The 21356-nt window shown below is 36.2% G+C and overlaps 1 protein-coding gene across 11 annotated transcripts in view; it reads right to left on the reverse strand.

Annotated features, from left to right (window-relative positions):
* COP1 (COP1 E3 ubiquitin ligase) overlaps window positions 1-21356 on the reverse strand; it is a 209809-nt gene that overhangs the window by 49183 nt on the left and 139270 nt on the right. For 10 of the 11 annotated variants that reach the window (XR_011390253.2, XM_051856979.3, XM_051856982.3 and 7 more), the window contains 3 exons: window positions 21182-21290; window positions 20733-20814; window positions 12444-12560 (listed from right to left, as the gene is read on the reverse strand). Coding sequence is in view for 10 of the 11 variants with exons in the window: in XM_051856979.3 (XP_051712939.1) it covers window positions 12444-12560; window positions 20733-20814; window positions 21182-21290 (308 nt within the window). In the remaining variant the exon portion in view is untranslated. The remainder of the gene's footprint in view (window positions 1-12443; window positions 12561-20732; window positions 20815-21181; window positions 21291-21356) is intronic. The other variant, XM_051856981.3, reaches the window with a different exon arrangement.

Consider the following 21356-nt stretch of genomic DNA (forward strand, 5'->3'; position numbering starts at 1 on the left):
AAGGGGAACATCTATGGGGAACATCTAAGGGGAACACCTGTGCAGCCCCCGAGAAGAGCCGGCCGGCGGTGTGCCGCTCCCCCGCGGAAGTGGGGAATGTGGCAGGGGGAACCGCCCTTCCACGGAGGTGGAAGGGACAGTAGCCAACCCGGGAAGAACCAGCAGCAAACCCGGGGAGGGCCGAGCAGACGAAAGAACAGCGCAGGGTCCTGTGTCGTTCCTCCACGAAGAGGGGGAGCGACAGATGGGGACTCTCTTTGTCTTTCAAACAAATGAAAAGATTTTTAATTTAAAAAACAAACAAAAAAACAAAGGAGTCTCAGGCACAGATTTTGCCAGTCAGCAAAATGGCTTCACCACATAAATATATAGGACTATAAACCCTTATCATGGTCAATGAGCTGCATAATTCTGAATTTTTCAAATGGTATTACTGTGCAATACTCTCAATAATTGTTAAGCATCTTTTGATTAAATACAGTAATATTTCTGCTGTAAAATGCATGAGCAATTATACTAAGTGGAATATAGAAAAATAAATGGTTCTGCTTCATATCTGATGTCATCAATTGAACAATATTTTTACTATTTAAAAATTTCCTGGACTTTTACATTAAAAATGGACAGTGGACCAGTATTATCTTTGTTATTAATATACTAAAAAATTATTTTAAAAATGCTGTAATATACTGTTACTAACATCACTTTGAGCCAATATGTTTCCCTTTTCATTTTATATTTAGATAATTTTTGTTAAAATCTTCACTATGGAGATTTAGTTAGCAATTTATATATAAAAAAGAATATTTTATCTGCCAGACTATCTTTTTCAATTCAAATAAAAGTGCTAATATGTATCCTTGTAACCACCTCACTTCTCCATTTTTATTCTGACAGACAAATGGGTAAGCAGGGTGTAAGCACTGCCTGGCTGAAGTAAGGAGATCTATTTTCAGCATTGGTGCTAATACTCTGCCTTTTCCCTCTGAGCCCTCAGACTTACTTTCAGGAATAACGCACATTTTTTGGCAATACTCAAAGACAAGCAGTTTTTTAAAGAGAAAACTTCATCCACTTCCACCATTCATCTCAACACATATCTAAAGTGAAAACACAAAGTTTAAAATATAGTTTTTCTAATGACCTGTTTCACTATTAATAGAAACATCTATAAGAGAAAGAATGAGAAGTTACTCTAGGACCAACATTTAGAATCACCTATAATGTTGCTGCTGGTGGTGGGGTCTATCCTACAACAATGTAGCATTTTAGATTCTGGATGATGAAAGCTACAACTTTCTACTGTAAAACAGGAGAAAAGTTACTATGACAGTTGAAGTAGAAAAAGGAGAATTGGCACAATATCTTAAGCTTCACTGTCACCCACAAACATACACACACAATTTAACAATCTAAAAATTCTGCACTGCCGACTTTGGCGGGTCTCATTTTCTTGGTCTTTTAGCGTCTATACACACCTTGAACAGTGCTAGTGTTCCACCAACATTTTACTCCATTTTGGACATCTATGCTTTATTAGATTATAGTAAAATACTTAAGTATGTATTTCCACATGTGTGAGAGATTCTTAAATTATATGCATAAAAGTAAAGAGTGATTTTATGTAATTTTTTTCTGCTTTTAGACAAGCACAATTAGGTGAAGAAGATATAATTGGCTATAAGTACTTTGCTACTCTATATGTAACGATTTTTTATGAACAGAAGGTGATCAGTTAGAGCTTTGATAACCATATGGAGAGAGGGCCTTCATTATAAAATTTAATACAACATTAGCCATTACTACAAAACTGCTGCAGAACAAACTGCCCCGATATTTGGTAGCTTACTCTTCCTTATCTGAGGGACACCTCAGGATTGGCTGCTTTCAGAACATGCTTAGGTATCTGGAGGCTGACTGACTGAGACTGGGGCAAGTGGACTCTGCTTTATCGTTCCTTCTCCTTCCGTGACCAGAGCTGGCTTGAGCATATTCTTCTGGTGATAGCAGAGGAGCAAGGGCAAGCAAGCCCAATCATGCTCACACATTTCAAACTTGGGGTTGGCGTCACACTTAACATCATTTGGACCACAAGGCCAAGCTCAGAGTCAAAGGGTGGGATGGTTTCTCATGGCAAAATATACAGATACAGGGAGGGGAGAACTGAGACCATTAACGTGATTTACTATACATATTAAACATAAAACAAATCTCTCAATGTCTTACAGTAGCTTAATATTCATTAACAGAACAATTAATTAGTTCTGTTATTTTAAGTAAAATTAGTAGAGTCTAAAAGGTAATTTATATGGCTTAATATTAGTCCAGGACCACAAAGAGATAGAAACCGGCATCCCATCTGAGTACCAGTTGTGTCCGCATATGTGAGAGATTCTTAAATTATGTGCATAAAAGTAGAAGAGTGATTTTATGTAATTTTTTTCTGCTTTTAGACAAGCACAATTAGGTGTCACTTTCTATCCAGCTTCCTGCTAATGGCCTGGGAAAGCACCGGAAGATGGCCTAAGGGCTTGGGCCCCTGCACCTATGTGGGAGACCTGGAAGAAGCAACTGGCTCTTGGCTTTAAATTGGCCCAGCTCCAGCCATTGTGGTCATCTGGGGGAGTGAAGCAGAGGATGAAGACTTCTCTCTCTCTCCCTCTGTAACTCTGCCTCTCAATAAATAAATAAATCCTTTTTAAAGAAATAAATGTTAAATTTCTGCAGAAGCTCTTTCTAATATAATCTTTTCCTTTCTCTTCTAAGAAGGAATTCTTTAAAAAGATTTATTTGAGAGGCAGATGGCTAAGCACTATCCTTGGAGTTATATATTCATTCCCTTTTTTTTCTTATGGTTTCATCATCAATGCATATACTTCTCAATATTATATTATTTACATGCTTGTATTACCTGCTTATAAATTGAACAGTATTGGTGCTCTTCTGTGACTTTTTTTCACTCAATACTTAGGCTGCTACTCATTCACACTAATCGATGCACCTGTAGTTTGTTCATTTTCACAGTTGAATACATTCCACAGTATGAATGTCCTATGAGCAAACACTTATACCAGATTCAACTTTTAACCACTGCAAACTATGCACCATATCCACTATTTATCTAGGGCAGGGTTTCTTACACTTTAAGAGTATCTAAGAATAACCTGGAAAGTCTGTTAAAACTCAGGTTTTTGGGGTCTACAACTTCTTTTTCTGCCTTTTAGCTGGCTAAAATTCTCTATGCTTTTTTTCCTCCTTCCTTTGGACTTGACAAATATTCTATTTCCTCTTCCTCCCAATCACAGACTGGTTTCCTATTTTGATTCTATTATTTTCATGGTTCCTCTGAAATGTATATCACATATGTATTTCATACAGCAAAAGTGTTTTTGTAGCAAATACTAGTTTTGAAAACCATATGATGACAGTATCTATTACATTACTAATAGTCAAATAGTAGATGTTTAGTGTTAAAATATATCTACATATAATTTAGATAAAAATTTCTTGTGAGCTCAGTTTTTCTATGATCTGGCGAGAGTTATTTATAGCCTGGGAGGAAAAACAGACACAAAAAGGTAGATTTGCTAGATGTTTCCTAGTTATTTTAGATTACAGCAGTCTCAAAAGTAGCCTTTATTCATAATAATAAAGTGCTTCTTAAATACTGGCTTTATGTATGCCTCTTCTATTTGAGTTCACTCCTATTATTGGAGAGAATGAAAATAAAAGGTCTTCTTTCCCCTATTATTTATGTGGTATAGATAAGGAAAATACATATTTATGAGAGCTATGACATTAATCAAAATTTTTCAGAATGCTATGATATTAATCAGAATTTATTAAAGAAATATTCAGCCATATGATTTATTTAAAGGAGAAGGAAAAGACACCATCCTCACTGGCAAACACTGCATAAAATAAAAGACAAGGCAGATTAATGAGTGTAGTAAACTTAAAATGTTACCCATTATTTCAATAAGATGTGAAAACATAATAAAAGATATTCTAAGAACATACCTATCTTACCTAAGGTCCTCCATGCAACCTCCATAAAATGAATTAAATTAGGTTTCACAGATCAAATGAAAGACTAGGTTCTTTATTTTAAGATTTGTTCATTTATTTGAAAAAAACAGAGGGAGGGAGAGAGAAAGAGAGATCTTCCCTCTGTTGATTCATTCCCTAAATACCTACAATAGCCTGGGCTGGGCTAGGCTGAAGCCAGAAGCCAGAAGCCAGAAGCCTAGAACTCCATTCAGGTGTCCCATCAACCGTTGCCTTCTTGGGTTTATTAGCAGCAAGTTGGATAGGAAGCAGAGGAGTTGTGCTTCCAACAGGCACTCTGAATTGGGGTGCAGGACTCTAAAATGGCAATTTAACCTACTGTGCCACCACATCCATCCCAAGACTAATTTTTTAAGTTCAAAGGAATTCATTATTCTTTAGTGATTGTGAAGTTAGGGGGAAGAGAGTGATTAGGGTAGTTCACAAATTGACTTCTGAGATTCAAAGCCTAAAATTGAGTTTTACACATTATAAATATTTATTCTTTGGATCCACCCCATTAAGAAAGGACAAAAAAAAAAAACTGCTCTAAATAAATAAAAAATACTTACTGGCTTATTAGTCAAGAAAAGTTACCTATCTGTGACAGAAAGGTATTCAAGGAACTCTTAACAGTAGTACCTCTGGAGGGTAGTTTAATCAAGTTTTGTAAGGGGAACCTAAGCATTATTTAAAATGTGTGAAAGTTAGAATGAGGATATAATCTTGTGTTATTAGTATAAATATAGGTAACTTTAAGTGAATATATACATTTTTAAAATGGAAGAATATGTAAATAGGTTCAGATAGCTTTCTGAGAATCGAGATCTTCATGAAAGATGTTTTACCACAATCAGTGAGATTTTCAAAAAGTGAAAACACATGAGGAAAGTATAATATTGGAGCAGATCACAAAGGGCCTGGAATGGAAAGCAAAAGAATCTGTATTTTTAAGCAACAAGAAGTTGCAGAAAGTTTAAGAGTAAAGGAAGTAATACTGAAATTAAATCAACCAAAATTTCTTTTGAAGACTAAGAGTTCTCACATTCCAAATCACAAAAAACTAAACAAGTTAAAACAAATGTTTGTGGAACTGTTTAGTGTACTGAGAGTAATGAAATGTTCACAGTAACTAAAATTGAAAATTTTTATTAATATGGTAAAATAGCACATTTTAGTCTTGTTTGTTTATTCTAGGAATAGTAATCCTTCCTAAGGATTTTTGTTATTACATTGTAAGTCATAATGAAAACAGAATAATACAATTTTTTTTACTTATAGCAAAAATTTCTTTTTTTTCAAGATTTATCTATTTATTTCAAAGTCAGAGTTATAGAGAGAGAGAGAGAGAGAGAGAGAGAATCAGAGAGAGAAATCGTCAGTTTGCTGGTTCACTCCCCAGATGGCCACAATAGCCAAGGCTGGGCCAAGACAAAGCCAGGTACCAGGAGCCAGGAGTCTGCTCCAGATCACACATTGTACCACATTTCTAAGAGGAAAATTATTATACTTTAAAGAGAACACCTTAAGAACCCCATATTTCTTATCTACAATATCAATTAATTAATTTTCTTATCTATAATATTAACACCAACACATTTCTTACCTATAAATATTAATGAAATTATCTATAATATCAATTAATCTATGTTAATAATTAACAATATCTATAATAAATTAATATCTATAATACTGATATGTCACAATATTAATTATAATATCAATAAATAACATTAAATATTGATTCTATAAAATTATAAGATACTTCAACTTGGTTTGCAAGTAAATGTACAATTCTACTACAACAATGGGGTTGCTGGGAATTCTATTCACTTTAGTCTTTTTTTAGTTACACAGAGAAAAGAGAGGCAGAGAGAGAGAGAGGTCTTCCATCTAATGGAAGCCTATGATAAATTTATAGTCTATGGAAGATGAAATGTTAAGAACTATATTTCCCAGATCCTCTTGCAGCTTGGCTTCTAGACATGAATTGGAATGTACCAATCAATCACTCTTATGTAAGGTCCAAGGCAGGTTTTGTGGTCAAGTGTCTGCTGCAAGCACCATTATAAAGTTGTGAGGGTTTTCTGCTGTGATGCTCCGGTGTCCACTCTCTAGCTCTGTGGAAACTGCAGTGAAGAATTTCTAATCCTTTAATTACAGCAATAGCATCATGCTCTGAATCTTAACAGCTTCAGTGGATGAAAGAGTAGTAAGAGCTCTCTTTGCCTATCCATTCTACATACAGCTAAAAGTCATTCTAGGGGCTCTGACCCATGGAATGATGCTCTAGCCCTTCCGACAAGTAGCCTTGGGTAAGACAGTGGTAATAGCCTGTGTTCTGGCCAGAAGCCTGTTCCATCCACGGACCTCCTCTACACATGCACACTGACATACCTTGAAGAAACTAACAAATATAAACGAAGGCTAGACTGACAAAAATGACACAAGAGAAAAGACATGATTACAGTCAGGGCATGATAAAAATAAAAAAAGGATTCCAAAGAAACGTTATAAACAACTTTTACCAGCAAACTAGAAAACTCAGAATAAATTGACAAATTTCAAGGAACAGAACAGCTTCCAAAACTGACTTCAAGAAGAAACAGAAAACACAAATTCTTCTAGAAGTAAAGAAACTGGATTAGGAATTTCAAATCTTCCCACAAAGAAAAGCTGAAACTCAGATGGTTTCTCTGATGAATTTTACCAAATATTTCAAGAAGAAATAATACTAATTTTTCAGACTCTTCTCAACTCATTCTTTGAAATCAGCAAACCCTGCTATAAAAGGGAAAAACCATTACCTAAAAACCTGATGAATAACTTTTATACACACACACTGATGCAAAAATACTTAACATATCTGCAAACTGAACACATAAAAGGTATTTTACATAAGGCCAAGGTGGAATTTTCCAAAGGAATGAAGAACTTGTTAAAAATTTTTTTAAACAGTGAACTAATATAATATAACACTAACATCTCAAGAAAGTACTTGACAGAATCTTACACTTACTGACAGCAAAAAACATTTAGCAAACCAGAAATAGATGAAAGATTACTCAAATGATAACGTTTATCTACAATAATACCCACAGCTAGCATTATACTTAATTATGAAGGACTAAATAAATGCTTGGCTTCTAGGATAAGAGTAACTCTTGCCACTTCTATTGAAAACTGTACTTTACCTTACACCTAATGCAAAAATTTAAAAAGGCATTCACAAATTGCCTTAATTTACAGATAATATGATTCTACATATAGAAAATCCCAAGAAATTCACAGTAAACCTATAAGAAATAAGAGTAACAAGACTTAGGATACAAGATCACCACACTGAAAAAACTGTAGTTTTGTACACTAGCAACAAAATAATGCACAGATAAAATTGAGAAACAATTTCATTCACATGAGAACTGAAAGTAATAAAATACTTAAGAAAAAATTCAACAAAAGTTCATCATATATACAAAGAATATTACAAAACATTTATGCGACATTAAAAACGGTAAGGACAGTTAAAAGCAGAGAGAAGAGTACAGTTTATGGATATAGATATTAAAAACAACAGCAATGAAATATAACAGTTTATCAAAAGAATTCAATAGAGAAATTCAAGAAGGCAGAATAGTGTGGAAGCTCACTATTCTAGTCTACAGAAAGATAGTTAAAAGAAAAGTGGAGAGAGTGCAATTTCAGAGAAGTGTTAGGGAGAAAACAGCAAAGGAAGCTCCACACAAATGAGACGGTCACTGTGGACCTATGTGGAGGGTGTGCACATGCACAACTCAGGACTCCAGCAGTCGAGAGCCTCTGCACCAGCTTTAGAGTGGGGCCAGACCTGACTGCAGCAGCCCAAGCTATTAGTGATAAAGACGCAGGAAGACCCTGGCTCAAGTCTGGGTTGGAGCCCTGTGGGGGACAGAGTACTTGTCAACTTAGAGGAGAAAAAAAAGGAGGCACATTTCTCTCTTCCCAGACACCCTGCACTGGCATCCTGTAACAGGCCAAGAGAGTGCAGGCACCATTTTGGACATACATAACAATTTTGTCGGCTCATGTCCATGTGCCCAGCAACCAGCCAAGAGGAGACATCTGGGACTGGCTGGGAGAACAGACATGGGGCTGTGTGGTGGGACTGTGAAAACACTATGGCTGTGTGGGAGAAGCTGGGACTTTGGGCAGTCACTGTGGAAGGCTCCACATACTTGGGGCTCCCTGATTCCCTGGTGAGGGTCATTGCTGCAGGATCCGTGCTCACACTGAGGACTGCATGGATTCTTTGGTTCTTGTGGCAGTGCAGATGTAAATTGTACCAATGGGTTAGCGCCAAGGCATTGGTCTCCTTTGAGGTGAGGGGGTGAGCGTGAAAATATGCCAAGAGAGCAGAATAAACTTCCCCTCTGATTAAAAAAACAAAAAGACAAACAAACAAACAAAGGGGGAGATTTACCATACTCAACTTGGTTGTGACCTGGGACACTTCCTTCACCCTGGAGCAGGGAACAGAGCTCTCTGGCTACACTCACCACATGCCTCTGGGTATTCACTCAAAGAGGGGACTAGCCACTAAGCCACAGAGGCATAGTCCAAAGATAAAAGCCATTACAAGGAAAACAAACAAACAAAATCAACAAGTATCTCCACAAAAGTCTAATAAACACAGTAATTCAAGAAACAAGAACAAGACAACATAATGCCTCCAAAAGAATATGATACTACAATACTACAATACTACAAAGTGAAGACAAAGAGATTGAAGAAATGCCAGAAATCAAATTCAAAGAATTGATCATAGGATAACTTACAATTAATCAAAGCCAAGCCACGAACTCATGAAATCTGAACATGACATGAAAGAAAATTTCTCTCATGAAATTGAGATTTTAAACAGAAATTGAAATGAAATATTGGAAATGAAGAATTCAATAGAACAAATAAAAAATGTGGTGGAAAGCCTTAACAGCAGAGATGGTGAAGCACAAGAAATATCTGAGTTATAAGACAAATCTCTGGAAATTTTATAGTCAGACAAAAAAAAAAAAAAAAAAAGAATAAGAAATTAGAAAACAAAAAAACAGTGTTGGAGATTTATGGGATACTATCAAATGAACCAACATACGAGTGTTAGAAATTCCTGAAGGCATGGAAAGAGAATGGATTAGGCAGCCTTTTTATTAAAATAATTACAGAAATAAAGGGATGTCCCAGTACAGGAAGCACACAGAACTCTAAATAGACATGACCAGAAAAGTTCTTCACCATGACACTCTGTAGTCAAACTCTTCACAGTAAAACATAAAGAAAAGATTCTAAAATGAACATGAGAGAAACGCCAGATTACTTTCAGAGGATCTCCAATTAGACTCACAGCAGACTTTTCATCAGAAACCATACAGGCTAGGAAAGAATGGCAAGATAATAGTCCAAGTTTTATGATAAAAAAAAATGAACACAGAATACTATGCCCTGAAAAGCTCCCATTCATGAATGAAGGTGAAATAAAGACCTTTTATAACAAACAGAAATTGAAAGAATTTGCCACCACTCATCCAGCCATATGAAAGATACTCAAGGATGTGCTACACAGAAACACAGAAACATGATCATCATTATGAAAGAAGGTGAATGTAGAAAATGCCCCAGTAAAAGTACAAAGGAAATTCAAAGTCAACAATAGGAATATTTATGGCAAAATGGCAGGGCCAACTCTTTACTTATCAATAGTCCCCTTGAATGCATATGGCCTCAACTCTTATGTTAAAAGATACAGACTAGCTGAACGGATTAAAAAACAAAATCCATCTATTTACTGCCTACAAGAAACATACCTCACCAACAAAGATAGATGCAAACTAAAAGTGAAAGGATGGATAAAGATATTCCATGCTAACAGAAACCAAAAAGGAGCCATCCTAATATCAGTCAAAATAGATTTTAACATAAAAACTGTTAAAAGAGACAAAGAACACTATGTAATGATTAAGGGATCAATTAAACAGGAAGATGTGACTATTATAAGAGTATTATATATGAAGAACACAGATGCAAAAATCCTCAACAAAGTATTAGGTAACCAAATCCAACAACACATTAGAAAGATAATTCACCCAGACCAGGTGGGATTTATCCCAGGTATGGAGGGATGGTTCAACATTCACAAATCAATTAATGTGATTCATCACATTAACAAATTGAAGAACAAAAACCTTATGTTATCTCAATAGATGCAAAGAAAGCATTTGATAAATTACAACACTCATTCATGGTGAAAACTCTAAGCAAACTGGGTATAGAAGGAACATTCTTCAACACAATCAAGGCAATTTCTCACAAACTCACGGCCAGCATCTTATTAAATGGGAAAACATTGGAAGCATTCCCACTGAGATCCAGAACCAGACAAGGATGCCCACTCTCACCACTGCTATTTAATAGAGTCCTGGAAGTTTTAGCCAGAGCCATAAGGCAAGAAAACAAAAATCAAGGGGATACAAAATGGGAAGGAGGAAGTCAAACTATCTTTATTTGCGGATGACATTATTTTTTATATAAGGGATCCAAAAGACTCCACTAAGAGGCTACTGGAACACATAGAAAAGTTTGGTAAAGTGATAGGATATAAAATCATCACATGAAAATCAATAACCTTTGTATACACAGACAATGCCACGGCCAAGAAAGAACTTCTAAGGTCAATTCCATTCACAATAGCTACAGAAGAACCCCAAATACCTTGGAATAAATTTAACCAAGGATGTCAAAGATTTCTACATTAATAATTACAAAACATTAAAGAAAGAAATAGAAGACACAAAAAATGGAAAAATCTTCCATGTTCATGGGTTGGAAGAAACAATATCATCAAAATTTCTATACTACCAAAAGCAATTTACACATTCAATGTGATACTGATCAAAATAACAAGGACATTCTTTCAGATATAGAAAAAATGATACTAAAATTCATATGGCAACACAGGAAACTCTGAATAACTAAAGGAATCTTACGCAACAAAAACAAAGTTGGAGGCCTCACTATACCAGACTTCAAGACAGCCTGTTACTGGCACAGAGACAGACGGATGTATCAGTGGAACAGAACAGAAACACCAGTATTCAATCCACACATCTACAACCAAGTTATGTCTGACAAGGGAGCTGTAATCAATCTCTGAAGCAAGGACCATCTCTGCAACGAATGGTGCTGGGAAAACTGGATCTCCACATGCAAAAATATGAAATAAGACCCCTACCTTACACCTTACACAAAAATCCACTCAATATGGATTAAAGCCTAAATCTACAGCCAGATACCATGAAATTATTAGAGAACATTGGGAAAACCCTACAAGACATTGGCATAGGCAAAGAGTTCTTGGAAAAGACCCCAGAGGCACAGGCAATCAAAACCAAAATTAAAAAATGGGATTACATCAAATTGAGAGACTTCTGCAATGCAAAAGAAACATTCAGCAAACTGATGAGGCAATCAAAAGAATGGGAGAAATTATTTGCAAACTATGTAACTGATAAAGGATTAATAACCAGAATATATAAAGAGATCAAGAAACTCAACAATAACAACAAAACAAAACAACCCAGTTAAGAAATGGGCAAAGGACATCTTTCAAAAGAGAAAATACTATGCTAGCATGCCCTCCACAATAAAAGACTCTGTCTTATTCACTACCTCTTGATGAGCACTTTGTGTATAGTAGACACTCAATAAGTAACTGTTAAATGAATTAACAAGTTTCCTCTAAAAAACAAACTTGGGGAGCCGGCACTGTGGCGCAGCAGGTTAACGCCCTGGCCTGAAGCACTGGCATCCCATATGGGTGCTGGTTCAAGTCCTGGGTGCCCCTCTTCTGATCCAACTCTCTGCTATGGCCTGGGAAAGCAGTACAAGATGGCCCAAGTCTTTGGGCCCCTGCACCCGCGTGGGAGACCTGGAAGAAGTGCCTGGCTCCTGGCTTCGGATCAGTGCAGCTCCGGACATTGTGGCCATCTGAGGAGTGAACCAGCAGATGGAAGATCTCTCTTTGTCTCTGCCCCTCTCTGTGTAACTCTTTCAAATAAACAAATAAATCTTAAAAAAAAAAAAAAACCTTTGGATTCCTGTGTCTATAGGAAAAAGCATTGGTTCATGAATACAAACACTTTAACAAACCCATTTCTATGTACTAAAGAAATGTGACAGAATAGTATAATTAAGGGTAGAATATTAAATGAGTGATGATAGTGTACTTCATACTTCTAATTTAAAGCCTAATAATGAAAACAAAATTTAAGCCTATAAAGATAGTTATTCATTTTTAAATCTTCCTCTATCCAATCCATGATACTCAATTAACATTAAAGGAAGATAAGTCTGCCTTCATTTCTTACCTGCACAGCCGAAAGCCAAATGGTATCTGGAAGAGGGGCTAAATTTAACACAGCATACATTAGCCTTTGCCTCAATGCTTGCCACTGAGTTATCTAGATTGGTAGACCACAGCTTCACTGAGAGAAAGACAATAAAAATAAAAACAAATAACATATTAACAAATGCTTCTGAAACTTGGAAAGTCTGCTTATCAATACAGGTATCTTTTTTCTGCCAATCTAGAACATTTTAATTTACTCAGACCAAAAGCATTTAAGTTGAATGACCAAATAACAGAAGAATTTATTAAAACCACACAAGCTTAAAGTCAATGTCAAAAATCAATATAAACTGTGGATTTCTACTGAAAGATAACAAGGTCCTACAACTCAGACATAAAAGGTGCTTAACAAAGTAATCATTAGCTAGGAGGTATTCATTATGTGTACTTGTTACAGAATTCTTTAGATTATGTGTTAAGTGAGTATTGGGAAAAGTACTATACATATATCTGAAAGATGTATTATATCTATCAGAATACAAGGATCTCCAGGGTCACTTCGAAAGTGCTCTTAATTTTTAAACTAAGAATATCAAGATTTTAAAATTTTATGTAGGTATTTACTATATGATTCAAATGCATCTAAATTATAGATTATGGAATTATTTAGCTAAATTTCAAAATTTTACTTTTGCATTTGATAATCAATTCTGGTGATGTGTGTTGAAATTTAGATTATGGAAAAGAAAGTTGATTAACTGGAGCAGATCTGATCTGGAGCAGTAGAAAGGTAGCTACTGTTTGACAAAGGTATCAGAGCAAATATCACATAATTTTAGACAACAGAAACAGGACAGACATTAGAATACATGCATAAAGTAGATTTTCAGGATATAAAATGCATCTTGATTGCATCTTAGAATAAATAATGAACAGTAACCATAATAACAATAAAATCTTCCTTTTAATCTTTCAGTGTATCATAATTTCCCATCCAGGACAATACTCAAATGGGGCCCACGTACTGGTATTTTAAAAAATGTTCTCCAGGTGATTTTAAACTTGCATTTGAAGTTGAAAATCAGCACAAGGAAATGTAGATTAGTAAAATGTTAGAATCATTTTTAGGAGTATTAATACAAAAATCTTTAAAAAAGCAGTGAAACAAAAGTAACAATGGCTCCAAGAAATGCTACTTCTATGAAACAGGATTTCTTTAACACAGAGAACTAATTTCAATATATGAGATCTATGACTGGAAACCAATCCTTACTCCCTCTTTCCAAAAGCTGTTAAATCTATTAAACTTCCCAGAGAAAACTAAGATAGTCATAAGACAGCAGGAACTTTAAAAAGCAATGTTTTACTTGTTTTGTTATTTTAAAATAAGAATGATGTGCTATTTCAAGCGCTTTACAATTATTTATTTAATAAAGATATAAAACACTAAGATGAGATGGATAAAATTAAAAGTCTCCATATCAAATGTAACATTTACAGGTCAAATTATTAAGTGAACTTTGGTAGAAGTGTACTCTAACAGATGGAAGGCAAAAGTAATCCACAACAAACACACACAGGACACTTACTACAACCATTATTCCAGTAATAATCACTAATAAGCTTTATAAACAAGTGTCACCTATCTATCAAGTAAGTTTAAAATGCAAGTAAGCACAAGAAAGAAGATGTACTGATGGAATGATAGTTAAAAGTAAATTTTTTAAATTCATGGTAATTTTTTCAATGGAGTAATCATTAATATTTGTCAAGTATTACAAAGGCAGCTACCATAATTATAATTTTCTATATATATATCAGAATTTGATACAAATTTCCATGCTACAAGGATAGCTAAGGTTACAAATAGTTAAAGCTATACTGAATAGAAGAAACACATAGAACAGGAAGTTACATAAAGATTTTACTTTCAGAGTGATTACTAAATAGATATTGTGAGCGGAACTGTATTCCCCAGAAAGACATGCTGAAGTTCTAACCAGCGTCACCTTATTTGGAAACAGGGGATCTGCAGATAACACAAATATGCACAGGTTAATAGAAGGTCACGCTGGATTAGAGCAGACGATGAGTCCACTGACCGCTGTCTTTTCAGGGAGGAGGTTTGCAGACAGATACAGAGAGAAGGCAGCCTTTTGCAGACAGGCCAGATCGCGGTGATGCAGACACAAGCCGAAGAAAGCACAAACAGCAGCTGCCAGAAGCTGGCAGGAGGCAAACACTGATCCCTTCCCGGAGTCTTCAGAAGGAGCATGGCCCTCCCAGACCTGTGACCCTGCAGGTCTTCAGCTCCATGAGAGAATACATTTCTGTCAACTTATGGTCTATTTTGTTATGGCACCTGATGAAATTAACAACAGATATGATGCCCTCCTGTTAAAAATGATTAAAATCTATTCAGTATCCTAAGATGTCATCATAGATCAAAAGATCCAATACCATAATCATTTAAGAAAATACAGAAGAAACAAAAAAACATAATATAAAAAAGATGGTCCTCAAAATAAGGAGATAGTATATAAATCAACAGAAACACACTAGCTATTATTTTCTTATTAAAAGGATGGTATCAAGGTGGCATGTACCAATGCCATCTCACTAGTCCAAGTGATCAATTTCAGTTCACAATTGATCATAATGAAAGGACTAAGAGTCAAAGGGATCACATAAACAAGTCTAGTGCCTGCTAATACTAACCGATAGAATAAATAAAGGGGAGAGCGATCCAACATGGGAAGCGAGATACACAGCAGACTCATAGAATGGCAGATGTCCTAAACAGCACTCTAGCCTCAGAATCAGCCCTAAAGGCATTCGGATCCGGCTGAAAAGCCCATGAGAGTATTTCAGGCATGGAAAGCCAAGACACTCTGGCAAAAACAAAAAACAAAAAACAAAAACCCTAAATGAAAGATCTCTGTGAGTGAGATCCCAGTGGAAAGAACAGGTCTTCAAAGATGGAGGTACTTTTCTCTGAAGGGAGGAGAGAACTTCCACTTTGACTATGACCTTGTCTAAATAAGAGTCGGAGAACTCAAAAGGCTTCCATAGCCTTGGAAACTCATGACTGGAGCATAGGGAGATTATTGATGCCATAAACAAGAGTGTCAATTTGTAAAGTCAACAACAGGAGTCACTGTGCACTTACTCCTCATGTAGGATCTCTGTCCTTAATGTGCTGTACATTGAGATTTAATGCTATAACGAGTACTCAAACAGTATTTCTCACTTTGTGTTTCTATGTGGGTGCAAACTGTTGAAATCTTTACTTAATATATACTAAACTGATCTTCTGTATATATAGAAAATTGAAAATGAATCAATATGAATGGAAGGAGAGAGAGCGGGAAAGGAGAGGGTTGCGGGTGGGAGGGAAGTCATGGGGGGGAGGGGAGCCAATGTAGTCCATAAGCTGTACTTTGGAAATCTATATTCATTAAACAAAAGTTAAAAAAAAAAAAAGATGGTAAATTTTAGTTCAGTTCAAAAATTATAAAATCAACATCTAACCATGAAAATTTCTTTTTGAAAGGTAAGTAAAAATGAATTTAAAAGCATATAGCCTCAAGGTAAAGAGGTACAGTAATGAAATGAAACAAAACACATTGTACTTATTTACACGTAACTTCCTTTGGTTCTTAGTAAATAATAAAAAGAGGGATTGCTGGGAAAATCACAAGGCAATGCAGGAGGTCAAGAATAAACAAACTCTTTCTAAATACTACCTAGTTAGCTTTAGGAAATAAATCCTAACACTGAGTTACTTAACACTGAGTGTTCTACACAAGTTTCATCTCTCTCTCTCTTTTGAAGATTTACTTATTTACTTGAAAGGGAGAGTTTTACACACACACACACACACACACACACACTTACACACAGAGAGTGAGAGAGAGATTATCAGTTGGTTCACTCCCCTCATAGCCTCAACATCCAGGGCTGGGCCGGGCCAAAGACAGGAGCCTGGATCTCCGTTTGGGTCTTCCACATGGGAGACAGGGGTCCATGTACTTGGACTATCACCGATTAACCTTCCAGGTGCAGTAGCAGAGAGCTGGATCAGAAGTGGAGTAGCTGGGGTTGAATCAGCCCTCAAGTAGGATGCTGGTGTTGCAGGTGGGATGTTAACTCACTGTGCCACACTGGCTGCAAAATTTTATTTCTTTAATGTTACTAGGTGAAGGAAAGTTCTACTTTGCTAAAAAGTAATACTTGATTCTTGAGTTCAGTTTAAAAATACTCAGTTTTTAAAGATCCAACTACCCTATGGAATGAATGAAGCTTCTCATCTAATAATCTGTTCGGAGGTACTAGAAAAAGTTTGAACAAAATGAAATTGAGTTTATCTGGGCTCAAAAATTTTTTTAAATCCACACATTGTTTTTTCATAGCATGCATTTTTTTCAACTTTTCTGAAGCATAAAAATTTGCATTGATCATTCCTTAAACCGTTTTGTTCAAAACGATTTTTTTGAAACACACTGAACATCTGTAGTAACATCTACAGAATCTGTTTCAATATGCAAGAATTTATGGTTGAGCTTCTCAGACAGAGTTCCTTCCATGTCCACTTGCAACAAAGTGTCCTGAAAAAGAATCCATTATCAAAGAAAAATTTGACACAGAAATCTGATGTAGTAAGAAAGCCCAATTCTTCAGTGAGGATGTGTATGTATGTCTGTTATCTGCTACTCCTATAACTATTTTTACAGTACAATCTGGGTCTTACAGAAAACCATCTATATGAATAAAATGGAATAGTCATGTTTTACCGAAAATTACCATAAAATTGAGGGATATTTTCACTGTTTTATACTTCCATAAAAAGAATAAAGTACTCAACACACAGATATATCCTTTGATAATACTGCTTACCAAATATAAGTAAGCCTTTTCTTTAATGCTTCATCGAGGAGAGAATTGGAGACCTACTTCTGCGCAGCAAATTGACCTAAGACTTAGCAACTGAAAGCCACAAGCATTTACTATCTAACCATTCAGATTCCAGGAATCTCAGAGTACGCTGCATGGTTTTGGCTCATAGTCACAGGAGGTTGCAGCTAAACTGTTGACTAGACTACTAGATTCTACTAGGCTACCACTTTCAAGCTCTCTCAGTATGGCTACCGGCACAAGACTCCAGTTCCCTGCATGTGAGCTCCTAACAGTACAGATGGTTTCTCCCAAACCAATGACTGGAAAGAAAGAAAATGATGAATAGAGAGGCTGCAGTGTCTTTTCTAATCTAATTCTGGAACATATTCACCTTCATGACTACAATCCTTTCACAGGCAGATGAACACAGAAGTAAGGGGGTTAAGGGTAGCTAGATAAGCATGACAATAACAAGAAACAGAGACCTTAGGAGCCTCCTGAGATGCTGGTCACTTAAGTATTTACATTTCCTTTGGAATCAGGAAATAAAATAGCTAAGATATAACCTATAGAAAGATAGCCTCTAAAGTTCAAAATTATAACAAAGATAAAGATGACCATAATGCTACTTACTCATTAGGCTGCAGTTCATTTTAGGAAGTGGAAGTGTGTTCATTACTGATTTTTAAAATTCACGAAGTTTCAAATTCACCATTTTTGCATTAACTTGTGCAATGATTAAGGCTTTGTAACTCAAACTTTCATAAAGTCTAAACTCTTCAAACTCACATTTGAAAAATATATTTTTAAAGAATGTGCTTATTCTAATTTAAGAATAGGATCATTTACTGCAAACCTTAGTTATTTAAAAGAAAAAATATTTTTCCAAAAGATCTATAATGTTGCTTATAAAATTCCCTTCTGGTTTGCATGCTACCTATTGGCTGCTCTTCAACATGTGTATATATAGAACAAAGTAAATCATTTTGAAAATACATAGCATGACTAGGAAAAAGATAATTTATATGACTCAGTACATAATTATACAATGAAAAAATAAAAGTTTATGTTAAAAAGTAACTATTAACTTTACTAAATACAAAAATAAAATATATTTGTGTAGAATACATTCTACTAAAAGTAATTTAAACTATTTTCTAACAATAAAATTTAACTCAAAGGCAATATTTTGTAGTTAAGACCGTGAAACTGTCAAGTTATGATAAATACATTTAATTAACAATAAATAACACTCAAGATGGGTTTAAAAGTCTTTGAGCCTTTTACTGCTAGCCAAGAGAAAAAGTAAACCAACCAGTGCCAATATCTTTATGATTTTAATTTGGATAATATTGAAAAAATAAAAAGCAATTATCTAAGGAAACTAAAAAATATAAACAAAAACATTACTTTTCGTAGGAAGCTGACAACTTAAAAAGAAAGGAATCGCAGGGATCAGCGTGTAATTTTCCTGTCTTCCCCATGGCAAGTCAAAGCCAGCACCTAAAGAGCAAATGCTTAGGAAAGCCTCGGGTTGTCTGGCCACCAAAGTGTGAAAATGGGCCTCTGTAGACCATTGGGGGTGATTTTTTATTTTTATTTTTCCTTTTGCTCTCCCAACTTTTTCTCATGGGTGGGTTCATCAGAGAGCTACAACTGTGTGAGAAGAAAAATTCAGTCTTTGAGCCGGCGCCGTGGCTCAATAGGCTAATCCTCCACCTTACGGCGCCGGCACACCGGGTTCTAGTCCCGGTTGGGGTGCCGGATTCTGTCCCGGTTGCCCCTCTTCCAGGCCAGCTCTCTGCTATGGCCAGGGAGTGCAGTGGAGGATGGCCCAGGTGCTTGGGCCCTGCACCCCATGGGAGACCAGGAAAAGCACCTGGCTCCTGGCTCCTGCCAGGATCAGCGCGGTGCGCCGGCTGCAGCGGCGGCCATTGGAGGGTGAACCAGCGGCAAAGGAAGACCTTTCTCTCTCTGTCTCTCTCTCTCACTGTCCACTCTGCCTGTCAAAAAAAAAAAAAAAAAAAAAAAAAAAAAAAAGAAAAATTCAGTCTTTGAAATAAGTATAAAAGGAACATCTATGGGAGGAAGAGTATGGCAGAAAACAATTTCTTTTTTTTTTTAAGATTTATTTATTTATTTCAAAGTCACAGTTATGGGGCGAGAGGAGGAGGGGGAGAGAAAGAAAGAAAGAGAGCGAGCGAGAGAGAGAGAGAGAGAGAGAGAGAGAAAGTCTTCCATCTGCTGGTTCACTCCCCAAATGGCTGCAATGGCCAGGGCCAAGGCCAGGCCGAAGCCAGGTGCCAGGAGCTTCATCCAGGTCTCCCACATGGGTTAAGAGGCGCAGCCAGGACTCAAATCTACACTCATATAGGATGCTTGTGCCATGGCTGGTGGCTTTATCCACAATGCCACAGTGGGGGCACCTGTTTCTATGTCTTTGTCTGGTTTGTCCTGGGGAGAGTTACAGAGAGACAGGGAAAGACAGAGGTCTTCCATCCACTGGCTCACTACTCAAATGGCTGTAACGTCCGGAGCTGAGCCGGTCCGAAGCCAGGAGCCATGAGTTTCTTCTGGGTCCCCACATAGGTGCAAGGGCTGAAATACTTGGGGCCATCCTCCGCTGCTTTCCCAGGCACATTAGCAAGGAGGTGAATCTGAAGTGGAGCAGTTGGGATGTGAACCAGCACCCATTTAGGATGCCAGCAGTACTGGCAGTGATTTTACCCAATAGGCCCCAGAGTCGACCCCAATCAGGATTTTTTTAAGTACAGAAAACTTAATTCATAAATGTATACGGAAAGCAAAGGAAATGAAAGAGGTTAAGTAATTTTACTGAACAAAGTTGATGGACTCACACACTACTGAATTTCAAGACTTAAATGAAGCTACATATCAAGACAATGCAGTACAGGTAGAAGATGAGACTCAAAGAGACTAAAACTAAGCCCATACACATCCTTATATCAGAAATGGACATCTCTAGCAAAGAAGAGTATTGAGGGCATAGCTGAATTCACAGTTGAATTTGGTACTGCCAAACACAGAATAAACATTGTTCTCAAGCTTACAAGGATCCTTTATCAAGGTAAATCACACTGTAGGCTTTAAACACTGTATTTGTGACACTATATTTGGCAATGATTTCAGACAGGACACCAAAAAGCACAGGCAATAAAAGAAAACATTTTAAAATTGGGCTTTATATAAATGAAAAAAACTGTGCATTAAAGAATATGAACAGAAGAGTTAAAAGGCAAATTATAGAATGGAAGACAATATTTGCAAATCATATACCACAAAAAGTCATTAATATCTAAAATACATAGATAACTCCTACAATGCAAGAAAATTAAAATGAAAAATCAAATTAAAAAGCAAGCAGGACTTGAATAGATATTTCAAACAGTACCTTTTGCATCATCAGAACCTGAAGCCAAGAGTTTAGGATCCATCAAATTGAAGTCAACACTCCAACATCGCTTCTCATGTTCCTGGACACAGAAGGAAGACAATGTACACTCAGAAGGAATTAAGAGTTAAAATAAGTGGAACAAAAAAAATTTTTTTGGTACCAGCTAATTTCTATGGAGGGAGTGAAATATAATAGCCCATGAAAACAAATGAAAAGTAAATAAAGATACTGAGTGGTCATGAAACACTGCTTTCAGAAATTCATTCCATGCATGCTAAAAACACGGAAGTCTGAAGAAATGCTTCAGGAAAGCATTTAGTATTACCCAGGTATCATACAGACACAAAACACACTGACCAGTGACTTCAAATCTGTAATTATAATGAATAAGAAGCTTGACAACTGTTAAGAAAAATAAATATATTAAGACTGGTATTCTTATTTACCTGATAGACTTTTGACCTCTGTCCTGTAAATCCATCCCATAGGATAACAGTGCCTTCATAATCACTGCTAGCTAACAGATTCTTATGGTAACTACTCCAACTGATACAGCTAAAAAGAAAGGTAAAAGGTATTTTATATCAACTATGTAACAGTGGAATATGAAGAATTGTAATC

This window comes from Oryctolagus cuniculus, chromosome 7 (assembly GCF_051225735.1).
Source record: "Oryctolagus cuniculus isolate XC-2025 breed Fujian yellow rabbit chromosome 7, ASM5122573v1, whole genome shotgun sequence".
Classification (NCBI taxonomy): Eukaryota; Metazoa; Chordata; class Mammalia; order Lagomorpha; family Leporidae; genus Oryctolagus; species Oryctolagus cuniculus.